Source organism: Poeciliopsis prolifica, unplaced genomic scaffold (assembly GCF_027474105.1).
Source record: "Poeciliopsis prolifica strain line A6 unplaced genomic scaffold, Auburn_PproV2 SCAFFOLD001, whole genome shotgun sequence".
In the NCBI taxonomy this organism is placed as follows: domain Eukaryota; kingdom Metazoa; phylum Chordata; class Actinopteri; order Cyprinodontiformes; family Poeciliidae; genus Poeciliopsis; species Poeciliopsis prolifica.
In genome coordinates, this window is record NW_026562376.1 from 6,311,636 (window position 1) to 6,333,762 (window position 22,127).

At 39.1% G+C, this 22,127-nt stretch overlaps 1 protein-coding gene across 5 annotated transcripts; it reads right to left on the reverse strand.

Annotated features, from left to right (window-relative positions):
- On the reverse strand, positions 1-20,228 carry ano5a (anoctamin 5a). Of its 5 annotated transcripts, none has more exons than XM_055044801.1 (22): positions 20,014-20,228; positions 15,396-15,463; positions 14,219-14,314; positions 13,884-13,925; positions 11,216-11,323; positions 10,230-10,298; positions 9,043-9,327; positions 8,770-8,883; positions 8,515-8,630; positions 8,296-8,430; positions 8,117-8,222; positions 7,934-7,994; positions 7,505-7,656; positions 6,647-6,727; positions 4,751-4,979; positions 4,497-4,669; positions 4,311-4,408; positions 3,506-3,636; positions 3,146-3,351; positions 2,866-3,059; positions 2,313-2,418; positions 1-1,642 (listed from the first exon to the last, which is right to left on the reverse strand). In XM_055044801.1, exons 1-22 carry the CDS (start codon positions 20,081-20,083, stop codon positions 1,412-1,414), a joined length of 2,871 nt encoding a protein of 956 aa, XP_054900776.1. In that variant the 5' UTR covers positions 20,084-20,228; the 3' UTR covers positions 1-1,411. The 5 variants fall into 5 exon arrangements, with proteins under 5 accessions (XP_054900776.1, XP_054900694.1, XP_054900672.1 ...); XM_055044719.1 differs by lacking the exon at positions 6,647-6,727 and adding an exon at positions 6,265-6,339 and having other exon boundaries at positions 14,177-14,314; XM_055044697.1 differs by having other exon boundaries at positions 14,177-14,314.
- Between the last annotated feature and the right edge of the window lie 1,899 nt (positions 20,229-22,127).

The window sequence follows — 22,127 nt, forward strand, 5'->3', positions numbered from 1 at the left end:
TGTCTGAGCTCAGAGATTTATTTTTGTTGTCTCATATAATTGGATACAGGACACTCATAAAAAAAAAGAACATTTACCATTAAAAATATAGTAAACAAATTCATTTTTGCCTGAAGAATGAGCAGAAACATATCCTGACTCAAATATAATGGCAGCAAACTTGAAAAAAAAAAAGAAAAATAGGTAGAAAAGTAAAGTCGTAGGAAAATTGGATGAGATGTTTTAAGGCATAGTGGTCAGCAGAGCCCACGGCATAGATAAGGCAAACTGGAAGACAGAGGCAAACTTACACACAATTACATCTCAAACAGACCTACAGATTCAATAACTGTACATCTGATTCAAGTCCTTCAATAAACAAAAATGTTCTGCACGTTTGCATTTAGGCAACAACAAATGATGTGAAATGTCCTTCATAGAGTTTCTAAACCAGATCTGGATCCTTAAATAAAAAAAAAAACACACACACATATTTATATAAATATCAAAGTTCTGACAGGTAGATAACTGCTTTCTAAAACACTGATCACAAAGTCGTGGTGTCATGATAATGATACGTTATACATGTTTATGTTATGTTATGTAGTTGCATTACTTTAAGTGCTTTGTGCAAAATGAAAGGAAAAATGTGTCTTTTATTCGGAGAAAAGCTGAAACACAGGGATGGATGCAGGCGCTGGCTGACGGGCTTTGTGTAACGAAGCAAACACAGGTTTCCATTCACTGGTGTGTGGTAAACAGAAAACAAAAAACATTTTTTTTAATTTAAAAAGAGAGTACTCTTATCCTTTCATCTCTGTACACATTCAGCGCTAAACAGCTGCTGCTGCCACAGCTCAAGAACTGGCCTCTGCAGGATCAAATCTGTCCTCAGTCACAGTCAAAACAGCAGCACTGATTTCCCTTCAGGACAAAAAGCTGCTTCACATCTCAGGTTTTGGCCTGGGGAACATAATGAGGTGAAATTAAGAGTAACAATCGAACATTACATATGATGGATTTTTTAAATAATTTGCTAAAATTATCAGCGCAGTGACCTGAACGATGGTGAACTGATCAAAGCAAATCTGGTTAAAAATAAGCTGATATGAACACAGAGAACTTCAGAAATCCTTATCAAAATAAAAAAGAAAAAAATGAAACAGTAAGCGTTGATATCAAGGCGACTCTTTGGTGGCACTTTAAATAGCCTTACATTAAAACAAGAGTGAGCTGTCTCTTAAAGACACAGTGCGGCTTATTGTGTGAATACAGTAAAGTTTGGAAATCTTAACTTCACAAGGAGACATAAATGAGAGCGATGTCTAAATTCAAGCGTATCAAATCGTCAGCATGCACAGAGTTTTGGTCTCTAAAGCGGTGAATCCACAGTCAGCAGGTGAGTAGACAGACTGTCCAGCCGCTCCCTGTGCTAGAGGACCTCCGACAGCACCTCGTGTTTGGGTAAGGTCGGGTAGATCATCGGCGTACACGTGCACTCCTTCTCGCCTTGCTGGCTGAGCTGAAGTTTCAGCTTATCAACTTCATATTTGTGAAGATACTCCTGGACGAGGAAGCGCTCCCTCTTTACCCGAGCCCTCACGTCAGAGGGAACGTCCGGAATCAGCCAGGCCACAAAATATTTAACCAGGAAAACAACATGCTGTGAAGGAAAAAGAAGAAGAAACGTATTAAAAAAAAGAAATCCTTACAGTGTTAACATATACTTGTATTCTTAAGTCAATTTCAAATAAAAATCCCAGATTTTTGCAAAGTTGTCAGTCCTTTACTGACATTTTAAAATAACCGACTTAAACATTGACTTTCAAACAAAAGATTATTTTAAAACAAGCAAAGAAAGGACACAAGGAAACAACGCAGAAATGAAAAAAGGACAGATTAGAGGAAAGACAGGCAGGAGAAAGGAAATGAGGAAAATAGATATATGAAAAAGGAAGGATAGAAGGACACAAGGGAGATTTGAGAAAGAAGGACTGGAGTTGGATGTAATGAATGAAAGACAAAAGTAAGAGAGGACAGGCTGAAGGAAAAGGGGATTCAAAAGGAAAGAGCAAACAACACAAGCGAGGGAGGATACAAGAAGGAAGGGCGGGAAAGAAGGAAAATTAGGAGTGAGGAAAGAAGAAATAAGAGATACAAGGATACATATATCCAGATTACAAAGTTTTTTTAGATTCTAAGTGTTCAGATTTCTTGACTAATGTTCAGTTTATTCATCTACGTATAGATATTTACTGTAGCTGGAAAGAAAATGTTTAGATGGTCGCTAAATTAAACTGAACGGTAGAGAAAGTGAAGCTTGTTTTCTTTACCTCCATAATAATGATGAAAGCTAGCTTGGCAGCTAAAATATGCCAAAACTGCATCGTGTGGAAGTACTGCTTCTCGTGCCCGGGGGGGTAGCGATAATCACGATACCTGCAAAGAAAAACATATGAAAATCAGACATTAGAACTTAAATGCTTTGATTGAAATTCAAAAACAAGATTGAAACTGCGCTGTTTAGTAGAAATGTTAGCACCCAATATGACATTGACTGAAATTTTTATTGTTAAATTAGATCTTTAAGCAAAACATGTTAGGATTAATAAAATATGTAATAAAGTCCCGCTTTCAAAAATGTACACTTATCATCAGTACTTATATGATAAAACTAAAGAAACTAAAATAAAGCAAATTGAGTAGCCATTTTGGCTCAGGAAAGGGTTCTTAGCCACAAATGGCTCCCAGGCTGCAAACGTTGAACATCCCTGACTTAAAGGATCAATAAAGAATGCCAACGGCAGATTATTTGATCCTTCCTGATTAACAGTGAAGGACAGAACATGCTCGGTTCTCTCTCTGGACTTTCTGTTTGCTTCTTACCTGCAGGTTGTGATGTTGAGCCACATCGGGTTCTCGGCCTCCTCAGGCCTGCTGGAGTCTTCAAACGCAGAGACGTTAAACACGGACAGACTGTTGTTTATGTAACCTTTCATATTCATCTGTCCCTCTGGCTGGTAGGCATACATGTACACCAGCCGAGGCATCATGTCAGAGGTGAAGGCCACGATGAATGCCTGAAAACAGGAAAACACGAATCATTAGTTGGTTTTGTGAAAAATCAACCCAAAGGGTCTGACAGCAGATTCTGCTACGCGCTCACATTTGTAACGACAGACAGTACGGCCATCCCGTTGAGAATTTCCTCCCAGGCCCCGATGCTGTGGGCTTTGGCTGCCACAGGACGTCTGAACTGAGTGGTGAGCTTCCAGGCGTCCACTCGGATTTCAATTATGTTGTTGAAAAGAGCCAAGAGCGGCGCCAAGGGGAAGGAAGCCACGAAGAGTGTGATGAAACCGAACTGGATCACTGTCAGGGAGAGGAGAGATGGAACAATGAAACAGCACCATCTAGAGGAGTGGTGTCCAACCCCAATTGGTACCGGGCAGCGCAAGAAATAATTAAATATTTTCGTTTTATATATTATTTGAGTCTGGAGGATCTTTTATTTTGAAAATCCTACCCATTTCCAGGTACTCATAGAAGAGCCCCAGCTGACCAAAGCTCTGCAGGTCATGATCTTGCTCCCAGCGACTGTACAGGCTCTCTGGATGGCTCCGCGCCTTCCTGCTGCCCCACCAGTTCATCACCCAGCTAAAAATGAACACAAGAGGGCAGCAGAGAGCCTTCAGAAAACCTCTGACAGGATTAAGGGAGACACACTTACACTGAGAAACAATAACACACATTAGGACTGAAACAATCAATCAGAATTAGGGGTGATAATCAGTTATTGAAAAAATGGTTAACTAATTTAGTCGTTAATTAATTCTTAACTGGAGTATACAGACTCAAAATAAGGCTATTTGAAGAAAGAATGACCTCCTCAGAGCAATAACTAAGCCAAAATCCTAAAAAATGTATCTACATTTTGCATTTAAAATAGAAAAAAACTGTCCTTTGTCAGAAAATATGTTCTACCCAAAACTCCTCAAGTGGTAAAGTTTTAACTTTACTTGGTTTAAGTTCTGTAAAAATTTTTGCTGTTCAATCATTAAACGGTTAATTGAAAATATAATCAACAGATCAGACCTACTATGTGTTGCTGTAAGTTGAGCTTTTCACATGTTGATCAGGTGTACATTAAAGGAAAGCTGATATTATTTGTTTACTTGCAGAAAACATTTAACCAATAATGCAGGAATCTTCTTATTATAAGCACTGTATTAAATTGTTCGGTTATGCGACAAGTTTGTCTTTTAAAGACTGTTAAATCACATTGTATTTACTCCATATGAGCAGCTGCAGCATAAGGTTTCTGTACTTACGGCAGTAGCGCTTCCTGAATGTTGCCCCACACCTGTTTCCCAGTCATCACTATTACCAGCTGTGTTGTTAACTCAATCAGACAGCCGCCAGGGTCGCACTGCAAACACACGCAGATTGACAATGAGAAAATATGGGCGGTAAACAGGCTTTAATAAAGATACGGACAGAATGAGTGGAAACATTACCTCTTCGTTTCTCAGATGGCTCCCAAACATGTAAGCGTATTTTCCAGGGTAGCCCACAAACTTTCCCTTAAAAAACGCCACGTAGAAACATGAGGAGTAGTAGTTGACAAACTGGAAGAGGAACATCTTCACCGTCAACTTGTTCTCATACTCCAGGTGGGTCTTCGGGATTTCTGCACGGGAACCAAAATAGAGGATTTACAGAGATTTTTATGCCAGGACAGTCGAGTAAGTTATGGAGCTCTGGCCCTCACCCATGTCAGTAATCCAAATAGCCACTTTCTCATACATGAGATTGAGGATCATGATGATGACAAAGTTGATGCAAGAGGCTGTGACAGAGGTGGCCAGCTGGGGTGTAATGTAGGGGCCGACCACCTCCAGCTGATTGGTGGGGCTGTCCTTCATGATGCTAGCGAAGGCCGCGTACACCGCCAGGCGGTACGCTATGACCCCAATGATGCAGGCAATGATCAATGAGATCTTCAGGACAGAAAACACAGCGACAAAATGAAAGACCAAACTGAACAGAAACAGGAAACATCACAATGTGACACTAAAGTGCAAACACAAACCTATGCAAGGAGGAGTGTTGGGTTTAATCAACAACACAGATGTTAGGAAGAAGAAGAATGCAATATAGTACACACACACACACACACACGCACGCACGCACGCACGCACACTTCCTGACACGCTGATTTATGTTTTAACCAATTCAGTTTTTCTCCAATCTATTTGAAGATTAAATCATTATAACATCATATATTTAATTACCTTTCCACCACATGAGATAAATTCTTACTTATTTTAGGAGCAAAGTCAACATTGAACTGCATGTGTGAGCAAAGATTTACTATTTTAAATAGTAATTAAAAAAACACAAAAAACACATTTCTTGTCTTTATCATCCGATGTTAAAGACAATCAGCATGGCTAGCATTACCTAAACCGAATAGGTGTTCATTCCCCACAGGAGGTGGGTTTTTATCCATTAGATTTCCAAAAGGTTGCCGACTGCTCCAGAGCTCGTTTCACAACAGAGGCAGAAATCGCAAGATGTTTGCTGTTCTGCATTGAGCATTCTTGAAAATCTTGCTCTTATTGCAGCCCTTTCTAGAAATGCCTGACATCTGTTTTTCCTTTGAGTTTTAAACACCTCACAAGTACCCAAAATTATCAATTTTGAGTCTTATTTTCTAAATTACCTTATCCAGACTTGTTAGTACAACTTGATGATGCGCTCTCTGATCAGAAAAAGAATGTTTCTAACAGGCATAAACTGTAAAGAATCTCATCACTTTGTTTTGTCAGGGCAGCTATGCTTTGCAAAAAGGAGCTTCTGGGATATTTCTCTTGTTGCCTCATTAAAGTTATTTAATAAGAAAAGCTTTGTCTGGCACTAAAGTAAAGGTATGAAAGATAGAGTGCCTCCCATGGCTTAGCAGATCCAAATGAGTCTATTTGTTTAGTCATACCAGTTTAGAAACATGAGGAAATAAGAATTAGAAATTTTGTATCAGCATGCTTGAAACCATTCAGTTGAAACTGTCACAACCATAAAAATACCAAAATGTTGTTCAATTTCTTGTAGAAAAGCATTTCCAGACATTTGACAAAGTGTATTTCAAAGCTTCCTTTTTGGTTTATACATAGCCACCCTGGAAAAACAGGAAACAAAAAGTGAAAGGCAGCTGAGATAGATAAGAGGAGGAGGACGGCAGATGGAAACGGTGTTTTAAATCTGATCAGAAGATGGAATGCTCACCCACAACAGGACGGTAGCTCCAGACAGACATGAGCGTGCACACTTGCTTGTTATGGGTAAGTAAGGCTCCAGTTCCTAAATCAGAAGCAAGCAAAGCATTGGGGTCAGGCATGTTGGTTAAATCCTGAAAAGAAAACCGAAAGGCCAAGCTCCTTGAGCTGTTACAGGTTCACATCTGAGGCAGAAACTATTTTTTGTGTATGTATCTTTTGAAGTTTCTTTTTGAGCATTTGTGTTCAAGAAACTCTTTAAGCTAGACACTGAAAATGGAATAAGGAAACTCAGGCCTTGGAGTCTTTCCAGGAATAGTTGTCATTTCTCAACGCTACACCGCACCACCTCCTCCTCACCAAACAGGAAGTCCAAAGCGATGTGACCTTACCCAAAGGATCACAGCAGCCCAGCACAGAAAAAACTTCCCTGCTACATATGTAGCCGTTTTGTCAAGAACCCCCTCTTGTTCCTGAAGACGCAGTAATGAAAGATGGCAATCTCATCTCTTTTATTCATTTTGTGCTATAGTATTCATACATTCAAGGTCTATGCACAGTTTTGTGAACATTTTAAACTGCAAAAACACTTTTTCTGGTCTAGGAAAAATGTCTTGTTATAAGTGAAATAATCTGCCCTGTGCAACTAAGGCTTTAAAAAAAGTTTTTAGATCTTGCTGTAAGTTAGTTGTATCTTATTTCAAGATATTTGGACTAGAAACTAGACAAAAAATACTGCCAGACTCAAACTTTTGGCCTCTTTAAGTTTTGATGAATAAAGAAAGCAAATGATGGACAGATTAATGATTTTTTTTCTTATTTTTATATATCTGTACACATTGACTGTTTTGTATATGGATGATTGAGTGATGGTTTGTTTCCAATGGTATAACTTTTGAAAAAAGGAATAGATTATATAAGGCTATTTTCTTCCTCTTTTCTTACTCCTTTTCATTAAAAATTTTGTTTATATCAACATGTGACATGCTCTATTCTCAAACTGTAAATGTGAATAAATAGTATGATGTGTGAATAGATTAATAGACAGGGGATTTTTTCACATTTTAACCAGACCTGGAGATATTTTAATCAAATTTCAGACTTTTTGTTGTTGTGAATGCTCAAACCACCACATGAACACCAGAAAGAACAGCAGGTGATGTGACCACATCAAACCAGTCAGTTAATCTTGACTTTGACAAAATGATGACTTTGCTACTGGGAGGTGCGGTAGATTAATGCTCAAACACCTTAGTGATGGGGTTCTCCTTGCTCTTTGTACACCTGGTTTCATATTCTGGCCGGAGCTGCAGCTGCTGCTGCTCCTCCTCAAAGTCCACCAGATCCCACTCATACTCCAGACGGGCCTGGCGCCTTTTCCAGAACTCCAGGAACAGTGTCACTGCAGGGGCAAACGGTGCACCACAACCATGGAAATCGGGTCAGGGTCATTTCTCTGATCACAGAGTTTAAAGTTTCAGCTTAGTGAGACTTGCTACAGAATGTCTTATTTTCTAAAAGAGGCTGAAATAAAAACAAGAAGCTAACAATAGCTTAGCTTTTTTTTTTAAAGGAATATATTTATACTAAAGGAATATATTTAAAGTAGCTAGACAATCCACTAGGTGGCACACTATGTTTAAAATTAGAATACGTTGAGCACAGATTTGTTTACATACCCCAAATTCCCATGAAAATGGCAAAAAACACAGTCGCCACATTGTCAAACAGGTGTGATTGCTGCAAGAAAAACAGGTTTATAATATCATTAATAAACAACAAACTGATTTGTTTTGTGATTAGCCATAATTATTCCTTCAATCCCACATATTGCGGGTAGCAGATGAGTCAACATTTCTCACCCACGAGGAGTTGCATGTCGTGTTGAGTTTCCAGTAACTGCACTTCTTGTCACAAAGGGGACACATGACAATTTTCCCTCCAATTTCATTACTGCAGATTTCTTTACTGTTAAGGGAAACATGAATATAGTAGCATCTGAACCAGCAGGAACAGGGACGATGTTCTCTGTGGAGCTTACCTCCACTCGTTGTCATCGTAGGTGAGAAACCCGTAAGTGAAACAAATCGTTCCAACGACTGCGGCAAACAGCAGCATCTCAGTGTAGAAACCAAGCCAAGCAAAATAAATGCCAATCTTCTCGCCATAATATTTTCTTTAACAGAATACAAAAGGAGTATCAGTTACGCTTTCATTTCTGAGACCTGCTTGGCAGGTGATCTCACTTTAGGGGTTTTACCTGATGCGGTTAATGGGCTGCTCCTTGAAAAAGCAGAAGAATCTCGCCCAGTGTTTGTAGAGGTCGTATCTTTCACTTTCACAGTTGGCATCTTTGGATCTTATCCAGTATCTGGACTGCAGGCATAACAAAAACAGTTTATCATTTAGTTTCTTTATGAAAGTGATTGCAGAAAGAGTTCATTTCGAAATCCAAATATGTCTTTTTTTGTTGTTGTTTTTACTTTAAGGAAGCAATGCAGGTTAAAAAACTCACGTCATGAAGGGGGAAGGCAGAAGTGTAGGTGCCGTTGTTCAACAACCTCTTAATTCCCTTTTTGTCTCCACATTCTTCACTGACATACAAACAGCGGGACAGGATGTAGTAGACCTGGAGGGATGGGAAGAACAGGACTGCTGTAATAGGCAAAATAAAAACTTGTTTTTCAGCAAACAAATTACAACAACCTTCAAAATGTTGCTGATAAAAGTTTTAAGTGACGCCGAAAAGACTGACGGTCACAAATAAGATACGGCTGGCCTTGCTTACTATCCTGTTGCGAGTGGAGGGAGGGAAGAACGTGTCTTGGTTGTCGATAAGGAAAAGGTCGGACTTGCTCTTGCTAAAAGGAGTGGTGAAATAGTCTGGCTCGGGATTCATGATGTTCTTGGGCAGTCGGAAAGGAGTGGAGAGCCAGTTCATGGGCATTTCCTGATCGTCCGGTATGTCGCTAAGTCTGAATGGAGCCTTGATCTTCAGCACATCTGCATAGGTGGCCAGCACCTCCCACGGTGCGTGGATCTTCACAAAGTATGTCTTACCATCCTCAGACTCCTGATAATGAAAAAATACAAAATAGTGCACACTTATTGGCAATCCTGTTAAACATATAAAACAACTTTAAATGAATCTGTCTGCAGTTTGTTTTCTTTTCTAAAAACATTTTGGAGAAACAGCATTCAGTGTTTATGCGCCAGAAATCTGGAACAAACTTCCAGAAAACCGCAAAAATGCTGAAACACTGAATTCCTTTAAATCATGGAATCATAGTTGCCTGCGACTCCTAGTAAATGGAACACCGATCAATATATTTGACGCATATTTGCTTCATGATTTGATGATGGCATCTGACAAAATGTAATGTTTATTGCTTATTTCGTAATTTGTTAGTGTTTAATTTTTATAGTGAAAAAGCACTTTGAGCTGCCATGTTGCTGGCATGGGCTGCACAAATAAACTTAACTTGACTTAACATTTAGGCTGGATTTTTTTTTGTCCCAAAAAATAATTTTATGACAAAAAAAAAAATCTAAAAACAAAACAAAAAACACCAGTGCTCACCAAATGAGATTATTGAAAAGTTCACTTCTTTTAATCACACACAGACTTAAAAGGTTCTGTTAATTATGATGATTTCCTGTTTACAGCTTATATAAACCTGACAATTTAAGATTAGAGTATTACGTCAAACCAATTAACATTTTAGCAAAAAAAATGTTAACGTATGCTTAGGAGGTTATTGTCAAAACATATTATTAATCCGAGCACATTTTTAATTTAATGGATATGATGCTACTCTACTTCTTTAGCAATATGAAGTACATGATAGAAGCAAAATTATAAGTTTTCTTCTGTAAGAAATCATGCAGTTAAGCAATAACATGGAAAAGAAACATGAACAGTGCCCCAGTTACGGCTAATTCTGACCTATTTTGTATATATGAAGGGCATCTTACCGACTTATCTTCTGTTTCCAACTCCAGGCCGGCTCCTTTGAGGTTGGCTTCATAAATTCTCCTTCTCTCCTTGAGCAAGCGAAACACAAAACACAAATAGGAATCTGAATGTTATGAAAAGCACAGGCAAAAATGAGCAACAATCTTAAAAGACAAAAAGGCCTATTTGAAAATGGATACTTTCAATTTAAAATCTGCTCAAAAACTCAACAATGCAAGATTATTTATTTAATTAATGTGAAATATGCATATCTGGCAGCACACTGTTCATCGTGTGAAAGAACAAGATGACCATGGAGCCCGAGGATACATAACTGGTAGAAAAAACAAAACAAGTGTTTTATGAACAAAACCTGCTCATCCAGTAGAGTTAAAAGTCACGGCAGCAGAAACGGGATTTAAAAGTAAGTGAAAGCTGCCATATAAAACCTTCTGTTTTGAGACTACATCGGCCTAAAAAGGAAATGAAACCTTCTTGTTAGGAAGGAGATTTAGTGCCATATTATACAACAACTCTGGCTAATCCACAGGAAGTGGCCTCCAGTTGGCCCTTCCTCACTCTGTGGAAAAAACGATCCAGTTCCTGTCACGGCGAGCAGTCACACTGTTGACTCACTGACTGAGAGTGTGGGCAAAGTGTGAGCTGGTGACACAGTGCTGTGAAGGCTAACGGCTCCCTAGGAAACAGACAGACTCTTTCAGCGCTCCGGAGTGATAGCGATAAAACTACTGCACAGTCTGGGGGCCGTGTGTCCAAAATGGCCGTAAAAACACTCCAGAATGATCTGTCAAAGCCAGATGACAAAAACAACTCTGTGGTATTTAGGCTGGCACACAACTTCAAGGATATCCTGCACAAAGTGATTCTTTCCAAAAGCAGGAAATGACATCTTTTAATTTTTGCGAAAAGTTTATCCTTTGTTCTGTGCTATGTGAAGAAAAACAATGAAAAAATGCAGATAACTTAATTTTAACTCTGTTCTTACCTGTTTTCTTTCACAGTCTTTATCGTCAACGTACGAGAGGACGAAATCTATTCTTCTTATCCCATCTCGGAAAAACACAGAGTCTTTGCTGAGCTTCTGTTTTCCAATCTACAACAAGATAACAGAAATGCAGACACTTAACAACAGAACATAGCTAGAGTTGCAGTCTCAGACCTGGCACTAAATTCAATTTCACAGCAAACACAAACACCATGCTGACAGAGGGATCATAAGATGGATACTTCCTGCTTTGCTTGCTTTAATTACAATTTTTTTTGCAGAAAATGCTTTGGAGGAAATCAGGAAAGCCAGGGGGAAAAATGGAACAGCTTTGTTTCAGAGTTAATACCTGATCAACCACAAAGCCCCATCAGTTTACGCTTTTGATTTTAAATACTAGCTTTGATATCGTCTCATATTGGTAATTTTAAACAGTGAGCATAAGCCAGTGCTAGCCCTGCAGAGGCTAACAGGCTGGGGAACAAAAAATATTGACTGAACCGTAACACTGTAAGGGAGGACAGGTCTTACTGTGCTTTTTCAGCTGTCCAGAAAGCTAAAAATAGCCGCACACATCGTTTCTTCCTCAACCCCACTGCTGCAGCTACCTACACGAGTGCATGCAGTACACAGAACCCATCTGGCACAACCACAGCTACCACAACCCACTCAGTCCTGGCTTTCTCTGCTCTAATCCTGATGTGAGTTTGTTCAATCTACTGGGCTGATGCTGAAGGAAATAAGGGAGGAAAAGGAAGTGCACTTTACCTCCATGGCCTTCTTGTTTTCTGCTTGTAAAGCATCAGTGAGAAAAAAAAGAAAAAAGAAAAACGTAACAGGATGCTTGCCTCACAGACAGAAACTGCCTCTCCTCAGGGGAAAAGAGCCCGGCCCTGAAAGCACTGCCTGTCTCTGTGTGGCTGCACTGATCTCTGTCCTGATCAGCCGACCAGCCCACCAGCCATCTTCCCGGGACAGCCCCTCACTGCCACGGTCATGCAGAAAAGGCTGAGCGAAGAGAGCAGGAGGTGGAGTAGGGAGAGATGTGGAAGTGCAGCTGCCAGCTTGCTAATCAAATGAGAGCTCTGCATCGGGAAAGTGGAGGGTGGGGGTACGTAGCACTGGACTATGAATGGGATTCATGCCTTTTCCATTTATTTTCAGTCATATGCTAATCCAGACATTAACTATTATATTGTTGTTCATGTTTTCTTAGGCCTGTGCAGTGGCCTCACTTCATAACATACACCTAAAAAACATATAACTTTGTTATTCACCTTCAAAGCAAACCTTTCCAGTTTGATGTTAGTTATTTGGCTTAATATGTTTTATTTTTATTATTTCCTTAAAATTTAGAAGGTTACATGCATTCTTCTCACAATAGTTTACTGGAATTATGGTCTATTCCCATAATTTCCTGGGAAAACTGGGTCAGTTGCTACAACCAGCCCATGTCTAGCTAGCGAACACCCAAGGCCTCAAGCTTTGCAGGGCTTTCCAATTCCAAATTACATATACATTACAACAACATGTCATTTCCTCCAGGGGCATCTTGGACCAGGCTGACCATGGCAGCAGGGTGGGGGCTTTCTTTAACTGGAAATGTACGGTAGACACTCTCTAATTCATTATAATTACACATCAGCCATATGGAATCAGGATATCTGCTGGGGCCACCTCTGCTCAGTGAAACTTAACCAGATTGCTATACATTTACTCACCACTCCCAAATGACAGGATGCCATAAAATGCACTTTTATACTCTTAAATATGTAATATTACCATTAAAAAAATTCTAATTTATAGTCCATAATAACAAGAACTGTATTTATTACTGTATGTATTTGTCAATTACTTTAGGTTTTTGATATGCAAGTAAACATGGCTTTCTAAGGTGTTTTACTATATTCAGTCCTAAAATGTGGTCTAAACATAGAGAACATCCACAAAATACGACAGACTAGATCAAAATTAGTAGAGAAAAGATGACAAGATACAGAAGCTTATTTAAAACCGTCATAGATTAAAAGCTTAGATAAATAGTTGTCTTCATCTGACGGGAGCCTAGAAAAGCCTTAAAGTTAAAAAAAGACACCGGTCATTAAGATACGAACATGCTTCTTAAACAAAACCACATTTAAGCGACTTAAAATAAGCCAGCGGAGCAGTATATGTTTAGTTACATTTTCCTCCTGTCATGAGCACAGGGTAGGGCCAAGATTATACCTTGTACTGTACAATGTACTCACACACACATCAACATGCACACACATGTAATGATCTACATGTTTATCTACAAAACTGTGCCTTTTAATTAAGCTTCAGCACTATCAGGGTGTTGCTTTCGCTGCAGCGAAGCAGAAACTATTACAGGTGAGAAAAAAAGAATATATCCAAAAGCAATTTTCCATTCTCACTGAGCCGATGGTACCATCAGTGCATGTTTTCATTGCTCTCAGAAACAAAATGCTTGCTACAAGCCAGACTCTGCTCTCTACCAAGAAAAAAATGATCGACTTCCCTTGATGTCAGAGCAATATAATTTCCCTCTCTGGATCAATAAAGCATCCTTCCACCTAGCAGTACTTTTCGTGCAGCTAATGCCTGTAGCAAAAGACAGACCAGCAAACACTCAGGCAGACACAGAGCCTGTTTTACCATGCCATACCCTGGAACGATACTTCAGGAATAGCGCCTGTTTTCTCCGAATCTGTGGAGGAACCGAGCAAACAGTGAGACGGCGCCTTGCAACATGAAGGAGGGAAAAAAAACATCCTCAAACCACGACAGCTGTAGCAACAACTTTTACAGATGTGATTAAATGCTCAATAAATCCAACACACCAGAGCTGCAAAGCATTCAACTATCCTAGAGATTAAGCAAAAAAGATCAGAGTTGATGTAAGAAGATGCAGAAAAACTCACTAAAAACTCAAATTTGCATGCCTGACTGGTGTCTTACCCCAGTGAAAGAACTGATTTGCTCTAAAGTGGGATTCCAGACCTGTGTACTATCACTGCAGTCGGAAGGAGCCAAGGAGGCCAGGCTGGTGTTGAGAGACTCGCACGTCTCTATACACACATCAGGCGTTAAAGGAAACTAATGTATCACGCAAAAGAGGGAAAAAACAGGAGCATTAGAGCTTCGTCCAGTGAGCTCATACAAAGCTGATGCTACAACGTGTGACTTTGGCAAACAAAGTAGAACATTTTTGGTAGGCGGTGAGCACACAATGTACTGAAAAGAAAGGAAGGAACGCTTAAAATGTATACCATGAATTTTTACAGCACAAGAGGAAAGCAGCAGGCGAGGATACCAAAGAGATTTCAAAGGCACCAACTTTAAATCCATCAAGCAAAAGAATTTGCATCCTTTGAACTTACAATTTTTGGACATTACAACCACAAACGTTAGTAGATTTTAATCAATAACCCTTTTTTTTCCACCAATGCACTCTTTGGGTTTCATAGGTCAAAGTGAGACCAGCACACTTAAAGCTGCCATCTTGTCTGATAAGTTTTTATTTTATTTTTTAAAACATCTATTTATTTGGACTTTGAATTTAGGTCGAAATATAAGGGTCAGGCTCAGTCTTTTATTGTTAGACAAAAATAAGGTCATAATGTTACAAGAATACAGTTGTAGTAAAGCAAGACTACATTCATATGACTGTAAAAGTGTAATAAAGAGAAAACAGTCTTGATATCAACAGCATAAAGACAACAATATTAGGAGAATGAAGGAGTAATTTTATGAGAAGTCCAACACAAAAAAATAACAAAAAATTATATTATTATGCATAATATTATGACTATATTCTTGTAATTGCTTCGTTGTACAGTTGGCAAAAGGGATGATTGAAATGAAAGCCACTTTTTAAAAAATATTTTCAGTCATTTGTAATTTTGTTTTAGAAAAGAAAGTGAGAAAAATCCAAAAAATAAATGAGATTTTATAAAATAAGCCACAAATCGCCGAGCCCTCAGGTTTAAATATTTTTTTTCAAAGGACTGTGAAAATCTTTGAGAAGTTTTTGTACACTTACATAAAACTACATCAACTCAAACCCACTAAGTTTAATATTATAAGCTGATAGTGAAACAACCCCTCCCCCGCACCCCCAAAAGGCTGTCAGCAGAAATGAATGAGTCATTCAGCTTAGCAGAGAGTTGGTGTTTACCTCTTTCTGCCCCTGCTGGAGGGATCCTGTGCTGGACGAGGCGTGTTGGTCATAGCCATTCCCATCATCTGCAAGACAAAATCAAACCAAAACAATGTGAGGCTGGGTTACCACAGTCAGCCAGTGACAGCGGGGTTTCATGAGGTGAAGAGGACAGCTGACAAGCAGTCAGCGCTGTGGTCTGTGTTTGTATAGCATGCTGTGGCAGCGCTCTCTCAGGGAGATCACCCTGAGAGAAGAAACACAGGCAATGTCGGTGTGATTCAGCGAGTGACTTCAGGAAACAAGAATGAGACGTCTGGTAAATCCCCCCTGAACGCAGTTAAAAATAGGAACAGCTCATGTGATGAAACTGGGTAATTACTTCAACTGCGATCCCCTTTTAGTCTCTCCTCCAAATGACAGTCCGACTACGCGGGGCAGATTCTGTGAACACATTTATGTAAACAAATGAGAGGCCAGACAGAAGCATAACAAAGACAGAAGCTAGTAAAAATAAAGCAGAAAGATTTGAGCCTCTGTTCTGCAAAAACAAAAATCCAAATTATTGGTTTCTAATGTTATATTCAGCCTTGATTCAACATATAAAAGTATCAAATTACAGTGGAAAAAAAAAAGATGCAAAACTTGTCTATGTCATGTACAAAATTATGGTTAGCAGCAAATGGCCTAGATAATGCAAAAACAAACTGCTTTTATTATAAAACCTCCAATGACTTGTTTAAGTCTTAACCCACTGCATGGGACTAGGACAAACGCATGCAACATTTTCTACCTTGCATGAATGCAATACAAGTTAAAATAGGATTGTAAAGGCCTATTCAGTATAAAATTATGTAGCATTGCACTAAGAAAAAAATAAAAAGTTTATGTTTTACTTTTTAAGTTGATCAAGGTTAAAAAATTTGATTGAAAAATGTAGAAACTGACACAATATTGGGTTTAAGATCCTAAAAAGTGCCAGAGTGGGAGTAATGCTGAGCACTGCCGGTCAGCTGGCTTCAACATGCATAGTGTCTTTGGACCCATTTAAAGTCTCAAAATACTTCTCCTCTAGCGAGAACTAGAGGAGATATTTAGAAGCTGCGGACAGCAGCTAACCTGATTGATCCCTGCATTAGTAGGTTAGTTATAGTCCAGAGTTCACTACTACACTACATTTATCTAAGAATCAATAACACATTTTAATCACAGACAAAGATAACATGAGTAAAAGCAAACCAAAAAATTGAAATCACAATTCAAATCATTAAAGGACTCAATCCAACTCGTCCCTGTGAAATAAAAATAAATTCTCTTCCTCAAATGAATTAACTGCAGTTAATGACAATTGTTTGGAAAGCTTAATTTCATTAACCACACCCAGATATGATCACAATCAAGTTCAGAATCTGTAAATGGCCTAAATACAAACCGTCTGACAAGATTAAATAGACAAAAAGATCTCGAAAAGCAACACAACACGCCTCGATTTAAACAAACTGAAAAACAGATTGGAAACAAAGTCAATCAGCTTGGAAAGAACATTTTTAAGAAACTGAACTTTGCAGGTGCCTTTCAAAGCACTGAAGGTCACCGAACAAGAAATAGAAACAATAATCACTCTGTGACCTTTAGCATTTTGGCCAAATCCAGTTGCGCCTGTAAGCATCTGCTGCTGTGGGACTTGGTCCGACTGGGTACATATTACACCAGCAAGAAAAAGGCTGGTGTTCATAACGTTTTCAATCTATTAACCTGGCATTATTATGCTCAAAACACTAATTTGCAACATGAAAATTACACATCCTGACACAGAAAACTTTATGCAGCCTTAATGTACATCCATCAGCTTGTGATCTCCAGCTAAAACCCACCTGCAATAAAAAGAAACCTGATAATCCAAACAAGACTACCTCTAACTGACCACCTAAACAATTACCCTTTTTGAGAGGCCTAGTCAAAGTCCATGAAGGTCTGTAATGTCCAGTTGTGAAGCTTTGACATTACCTGCTAAAATGTGGATGAATCAAAATACTCTAGAAAGAAGAGTGGAAACAAACTCGACCACAGTGACATAAAAGACTCACTGCTAGTCATCATAAGTAGTTAAGTGGATATTTGTTACAGTCAAATGTGGAAAAAACGATTATCAGGTCTAGGAAGTGATTACTTTTTCACACTTTTTCTAGAAACTAAATCATTTTACAAAAATGATATTTTAATCAAGTTATCTATACACTTTAAAAGTACTAATACGATTAAAAAGCATTTTATCTGTATTTTAGAATACTTTCATCATACATTTCAGAATATCTTTATTGATCAAAATGTTATTTAATTAAGAAGATTTTATTTTTGTTTAAATAAAACCAATTTAATTCTTCTTTGCTTCTGAATCTAACAGTGTGAAGGAGGGATTTGGTTTGATTATGATTTCAGGAGACTCTGGTACCAGCCTACGTCTGCAGTCAGGAAAAAGCAACTTGGAAAGATTTTACAAACCTAAACAGTCAAAAGCCAGAAGTGGCAGCAGAAGTACAAATATAGCATCTTTTTTTGTAGCATTCATGCTCAATATTTATGCTACTCTTTTAATGAAAAACAACATAAAATTGAAGCTTTTAAATTCATGTTGTGCAAAAAGAAGGTGTGGTGTTAGTAAAGTCCACATAGATGTTTATTTGCATACCAGGGAATCTCACAGAGACCTAATCTACCCAGCATGAGGATTTAAGCAGCCCTTCATAATCCTAAACACAGTTTAAGATAACTGCCATTTCTTCCTGATTTTATCTTAAACAGACTGGACAGCATTTCATCCACAGCACAGGAGAACAACCCTCAAAGAGCGGAGCATATTTTTTCACAGTTGGATGATGCGATCTCAGTCAGTCAGTCAGCCATGCCAGCAGTCCTCCCCACGAGGAAGCCTCCACAGTTAAAGCTTTGTTCAGAAGGAAGCAGCTGATCTCTGAGGAAATACTTCAACACTGCTGCTGCCTCTCTGTTTTTAGCCAGGGAAAATCAGAAGGAGAGCCATAATGGAGTGAATCAAACCACTTACAAGCCAGTCTGCAATGCAGATGTAACAAAAACAAATCCGGCTGCCGTCAGCAAACAACACAGGCAAAAAAAAAAAAAAAAACAACAACCAAAAAGACAGAAGTATTCGAAGTTACCCAAGGTAATTTCTGCATTTTCTTTGCAAGAACTAATTCTGTAGTTTCAACATTAGCAGCGTTTGGACTGGACAGATTTTAAGAAATGAAAGATGTGTTTATCTGCCATGAATTGAAAGTTTCAGATGCCCGGTGTGTCCGCTTTATGAGGGCAGCAGGCACGTTTCTGAACACTTTGCTGGCATCAAGACAAGCACAGCGGCTCAGTATTCTGAATTACAGGACGGTCATATTTGTCCAAAACCAGCACAGTGTCTCCACAAACAGAGAACAGACGGATTATATCAATTACGTCGTGAGGATAATTCTGATTTAATTTCCTGGAGCTGGATCGTTAGTGTTTGGAAAATAGTTTTCACCGTTTTCTTAACATCGACCCATGAACACACCACAAGGTGACAGGTTTATCTCCCAAGTGTGAAGAAACCACACATTTTAAACATTTTTCACCATAATAAAATGCTGTGAAGATCCCCACGCTCTAGATAAAGCTCTAATTAGTTTACTAAGTCAATACAGTTACAGCTGCAAAGCCTTTTGGTTTATTTTTTAAACCAGCTTTGTACATCTAGACATTGAAATATATGCCAGTTATTTGCAACACAGCTTAAACTGAAACAGAAAAAAGTTGTAAATATGAACTTTTCTTGCTCAGACTGTGTATTCAAGGTGATCTGTGCACTGTTAAATTTCCTACTGTTACACAGATTTGTTGCTGTGCTTCTCTATTTCAGCATTATGCATTGTGTTAATCTATTCCTTAGAAAAGCACAGAAAAACACAATAAAAGTTCAATTGGATCTGCATACTTTTGCAAGGTATCATGAGCGTTCATGAGACTTCATGGAGTGACTCATCTTTCATTCAGCACGACACATTGTTTTTAGCCATAAATGGCGAAAGAAGAAAACCCAACACGACCAGCTTGTTTAAAAAAACAACTACATTCAAGTTGGGAACAGAAAGGGATTTGGGGTTTGGCTCCTGGTGTATAAAGAGTCTGTCTGGAGGTGACTGTGTGTTTCCACCAGACAGGCCAGCTGCTGCAGCCTGGCTCCATGTAAATCACTCACCAAGAGAGGGAAGCAAAACCATGAGCTGGCCGAGGCGTTTAAAGGCAGAGAACCAGGCTGGGGAAAGTTTTTGATTTTACTTGTGTTAATCTTACTTCCAAATTTAGCAAACAACACTGAAATGATAAAGAATCCTGTAGAATAGGATTTATTTTGTACTCAAAAGTAAAATAAATATTGTAAATTCTGTGTACAATATTTCTTTAAAGTTCAATGATCTTATTAATAATAATTTGATATCATATCGAGTCTCTTTCTTTGTCTAAAAGGAGTTCAGATCTAAAGAACCGACGCAGTTCAAGACGTTCAGTCGTTCCATTTTGAACATCACTTTAAGGATCCGCTGTTTAAAAGTGAGTCTGGTTCTGGTTCTTTTGTACTTACCGCTGATAGATTCAGTCGGGCTCATCTCAATTAAACTGTCCCCTCCTCCTTTCCCCGTTATTCGGCGCATTTTGAGATTGTGTCGGAGTGAAAGTGTCCCGCTCCGGGTTGTTTCCGTGCTTCGGTCCGAGTTGCTGGCCGTCCCTTCCCCAGCTACCAGAGCTGACTCGACAGTGTGCAGCTGCCCTCCGTCCCTCCGTCCCTCTGCCCGCCCCGCTGACCTCTCACTGCTGCATCTCCCCGCCCGGCCCGCCGGGAGCTCCGCAAGGGGGAGGAGGGTCTCCACCCGGGTCTCCACCCGGGTCTCCGCCCCACCGACAGTCAGATGCTCCGAAAACACGCTGGCAGCGCGTGGACGAGAACTGTGAAATTAAACTTAATCAATTGGATTTTAAAAAGAAGAAAATATTGGATAAATGTCACTTTCGAGTTCATTAAAAATTCTGCATCTTTGAAAGTAGCAAATTTAACATGCGTGGAGTTTGACCTCCCAAGAAGTTGTTTACTTCACTGTTTGGACAATTACTTTAAAAGGTTCTGCTTGACAAAATGCAGGCCGGCCTTAGGCATAGCAAACTACAGTGTCTTTCAAGGAGTACCACAAGGATGTCCAATCTGTGGTGCAAAGGCCATTTTCCGTATTATTTTGGAGAAAATGGCGCAATGGGTGGATTCTGTTAAATATTTTAGAAATTACTTTTCAGTGTTGCACAAATAAGGTTTACAAAATCTTCTTAAACTGGAAAATATTTATGTTTAACATTGTTTTGCTTTCATTTTGATTTAATTGTAAATAGGACACCAACAAGCAACATGTTTTATTCATAAGGATCTTACAGTGGACACATGATATATTTCTTTTTTGTTTGTTTTTTGCTTGATTTTACCCCAGACTCGCTGTGTCAGGTAACTAGTTGTTCTCAACCAGTCCAGATGAAGACTGGAGTCTGTAATGTGAGAGGGGAACCAACCCAAACGAACATAATTGATTTGTTGAGCTAGATCTGGATGGAGTCAGAGAGTGAGATAATGTTAGGAAATTAAACACTTTTCTTTTCAGTCAGACAAATATTTAAGAGGCTTTTAATGGTTTTGATCTACAATGATATAAGCATCATTGTAGCATCATCATTATTTGTGTGGCCCATGTGTGCATTGAATGTAGTGCAGGATTCTCAGAAATGTATCACATAATCAACAAAAAGTCTGATGTGTAATTATTTACCAAAGGGCATCCAATGTTAAACAAAGTGTGTCCACATGCACTTTATGTTTGGACACAAATGTGAAGAGTTTTTCTGCTACTCCTTTTGGTTTGCAAGAACTACATGCTTCATTTGTTTAATTTGTTTAACAAAAATGTCCACGGGGGAATTTCCTAGAACTGAACAGGAACAAAATTAACTTGTGCTAAGCCAAACATTTTCATATCAACGTTCTCATAAATGTTAGCTACCATTGGGAGCATGCAACATCTGCTCTACAACAGTCAAGAAGAAATGTGTGCATGTGTAAGCTGTATGAAAAAAAATACAACGAGTAAGCCTTTATTTAGACACAAGCCTCATAGAGGAGGAAGGATGCTAAGTTCATTGGTTTGTTTAGAGCAGGACAATGTGTGGTGTTCTTTTTTAAGAAACTATGCTAGTGAGTATTTGTTCCTTCTCTGACAAGAAGATGAGGAAATGCTCACTCAGAGTTCATTGTTGCACCTCCTGCACACCTCCCCACTCTGAGCTTCCATTCTGGTCAAATTTAGCAGCAGTGGCCCCTCTCTGCCAACCTTCAAGTGGTTTGCATAGTCCTGTGCGGGTGTAATTATGTGATCCTCGTGTATTGGGTGTGGCTGGCTGCAGAAATATAACCGCTTATTTATTCCACCGCCATGCGTTTTTTCGCCAGCCTCATGTCGCTTCTCCTCTGTGGGATGTGGGCCTGCTTGGGTCACCACTGCCCTCTGAGGTTTCAGAAGCTAATGGTAAAATCATCTTTAATGACAAGGCACAGAGGACCACCCGTTCATGTTGCTATGCTTTTTTTTTCACACCCAAATGAGATGGTTGGGAAGCTGACGCAGGCACAGTGTGTGAAAATGGAGGAACTGAGAGACAATG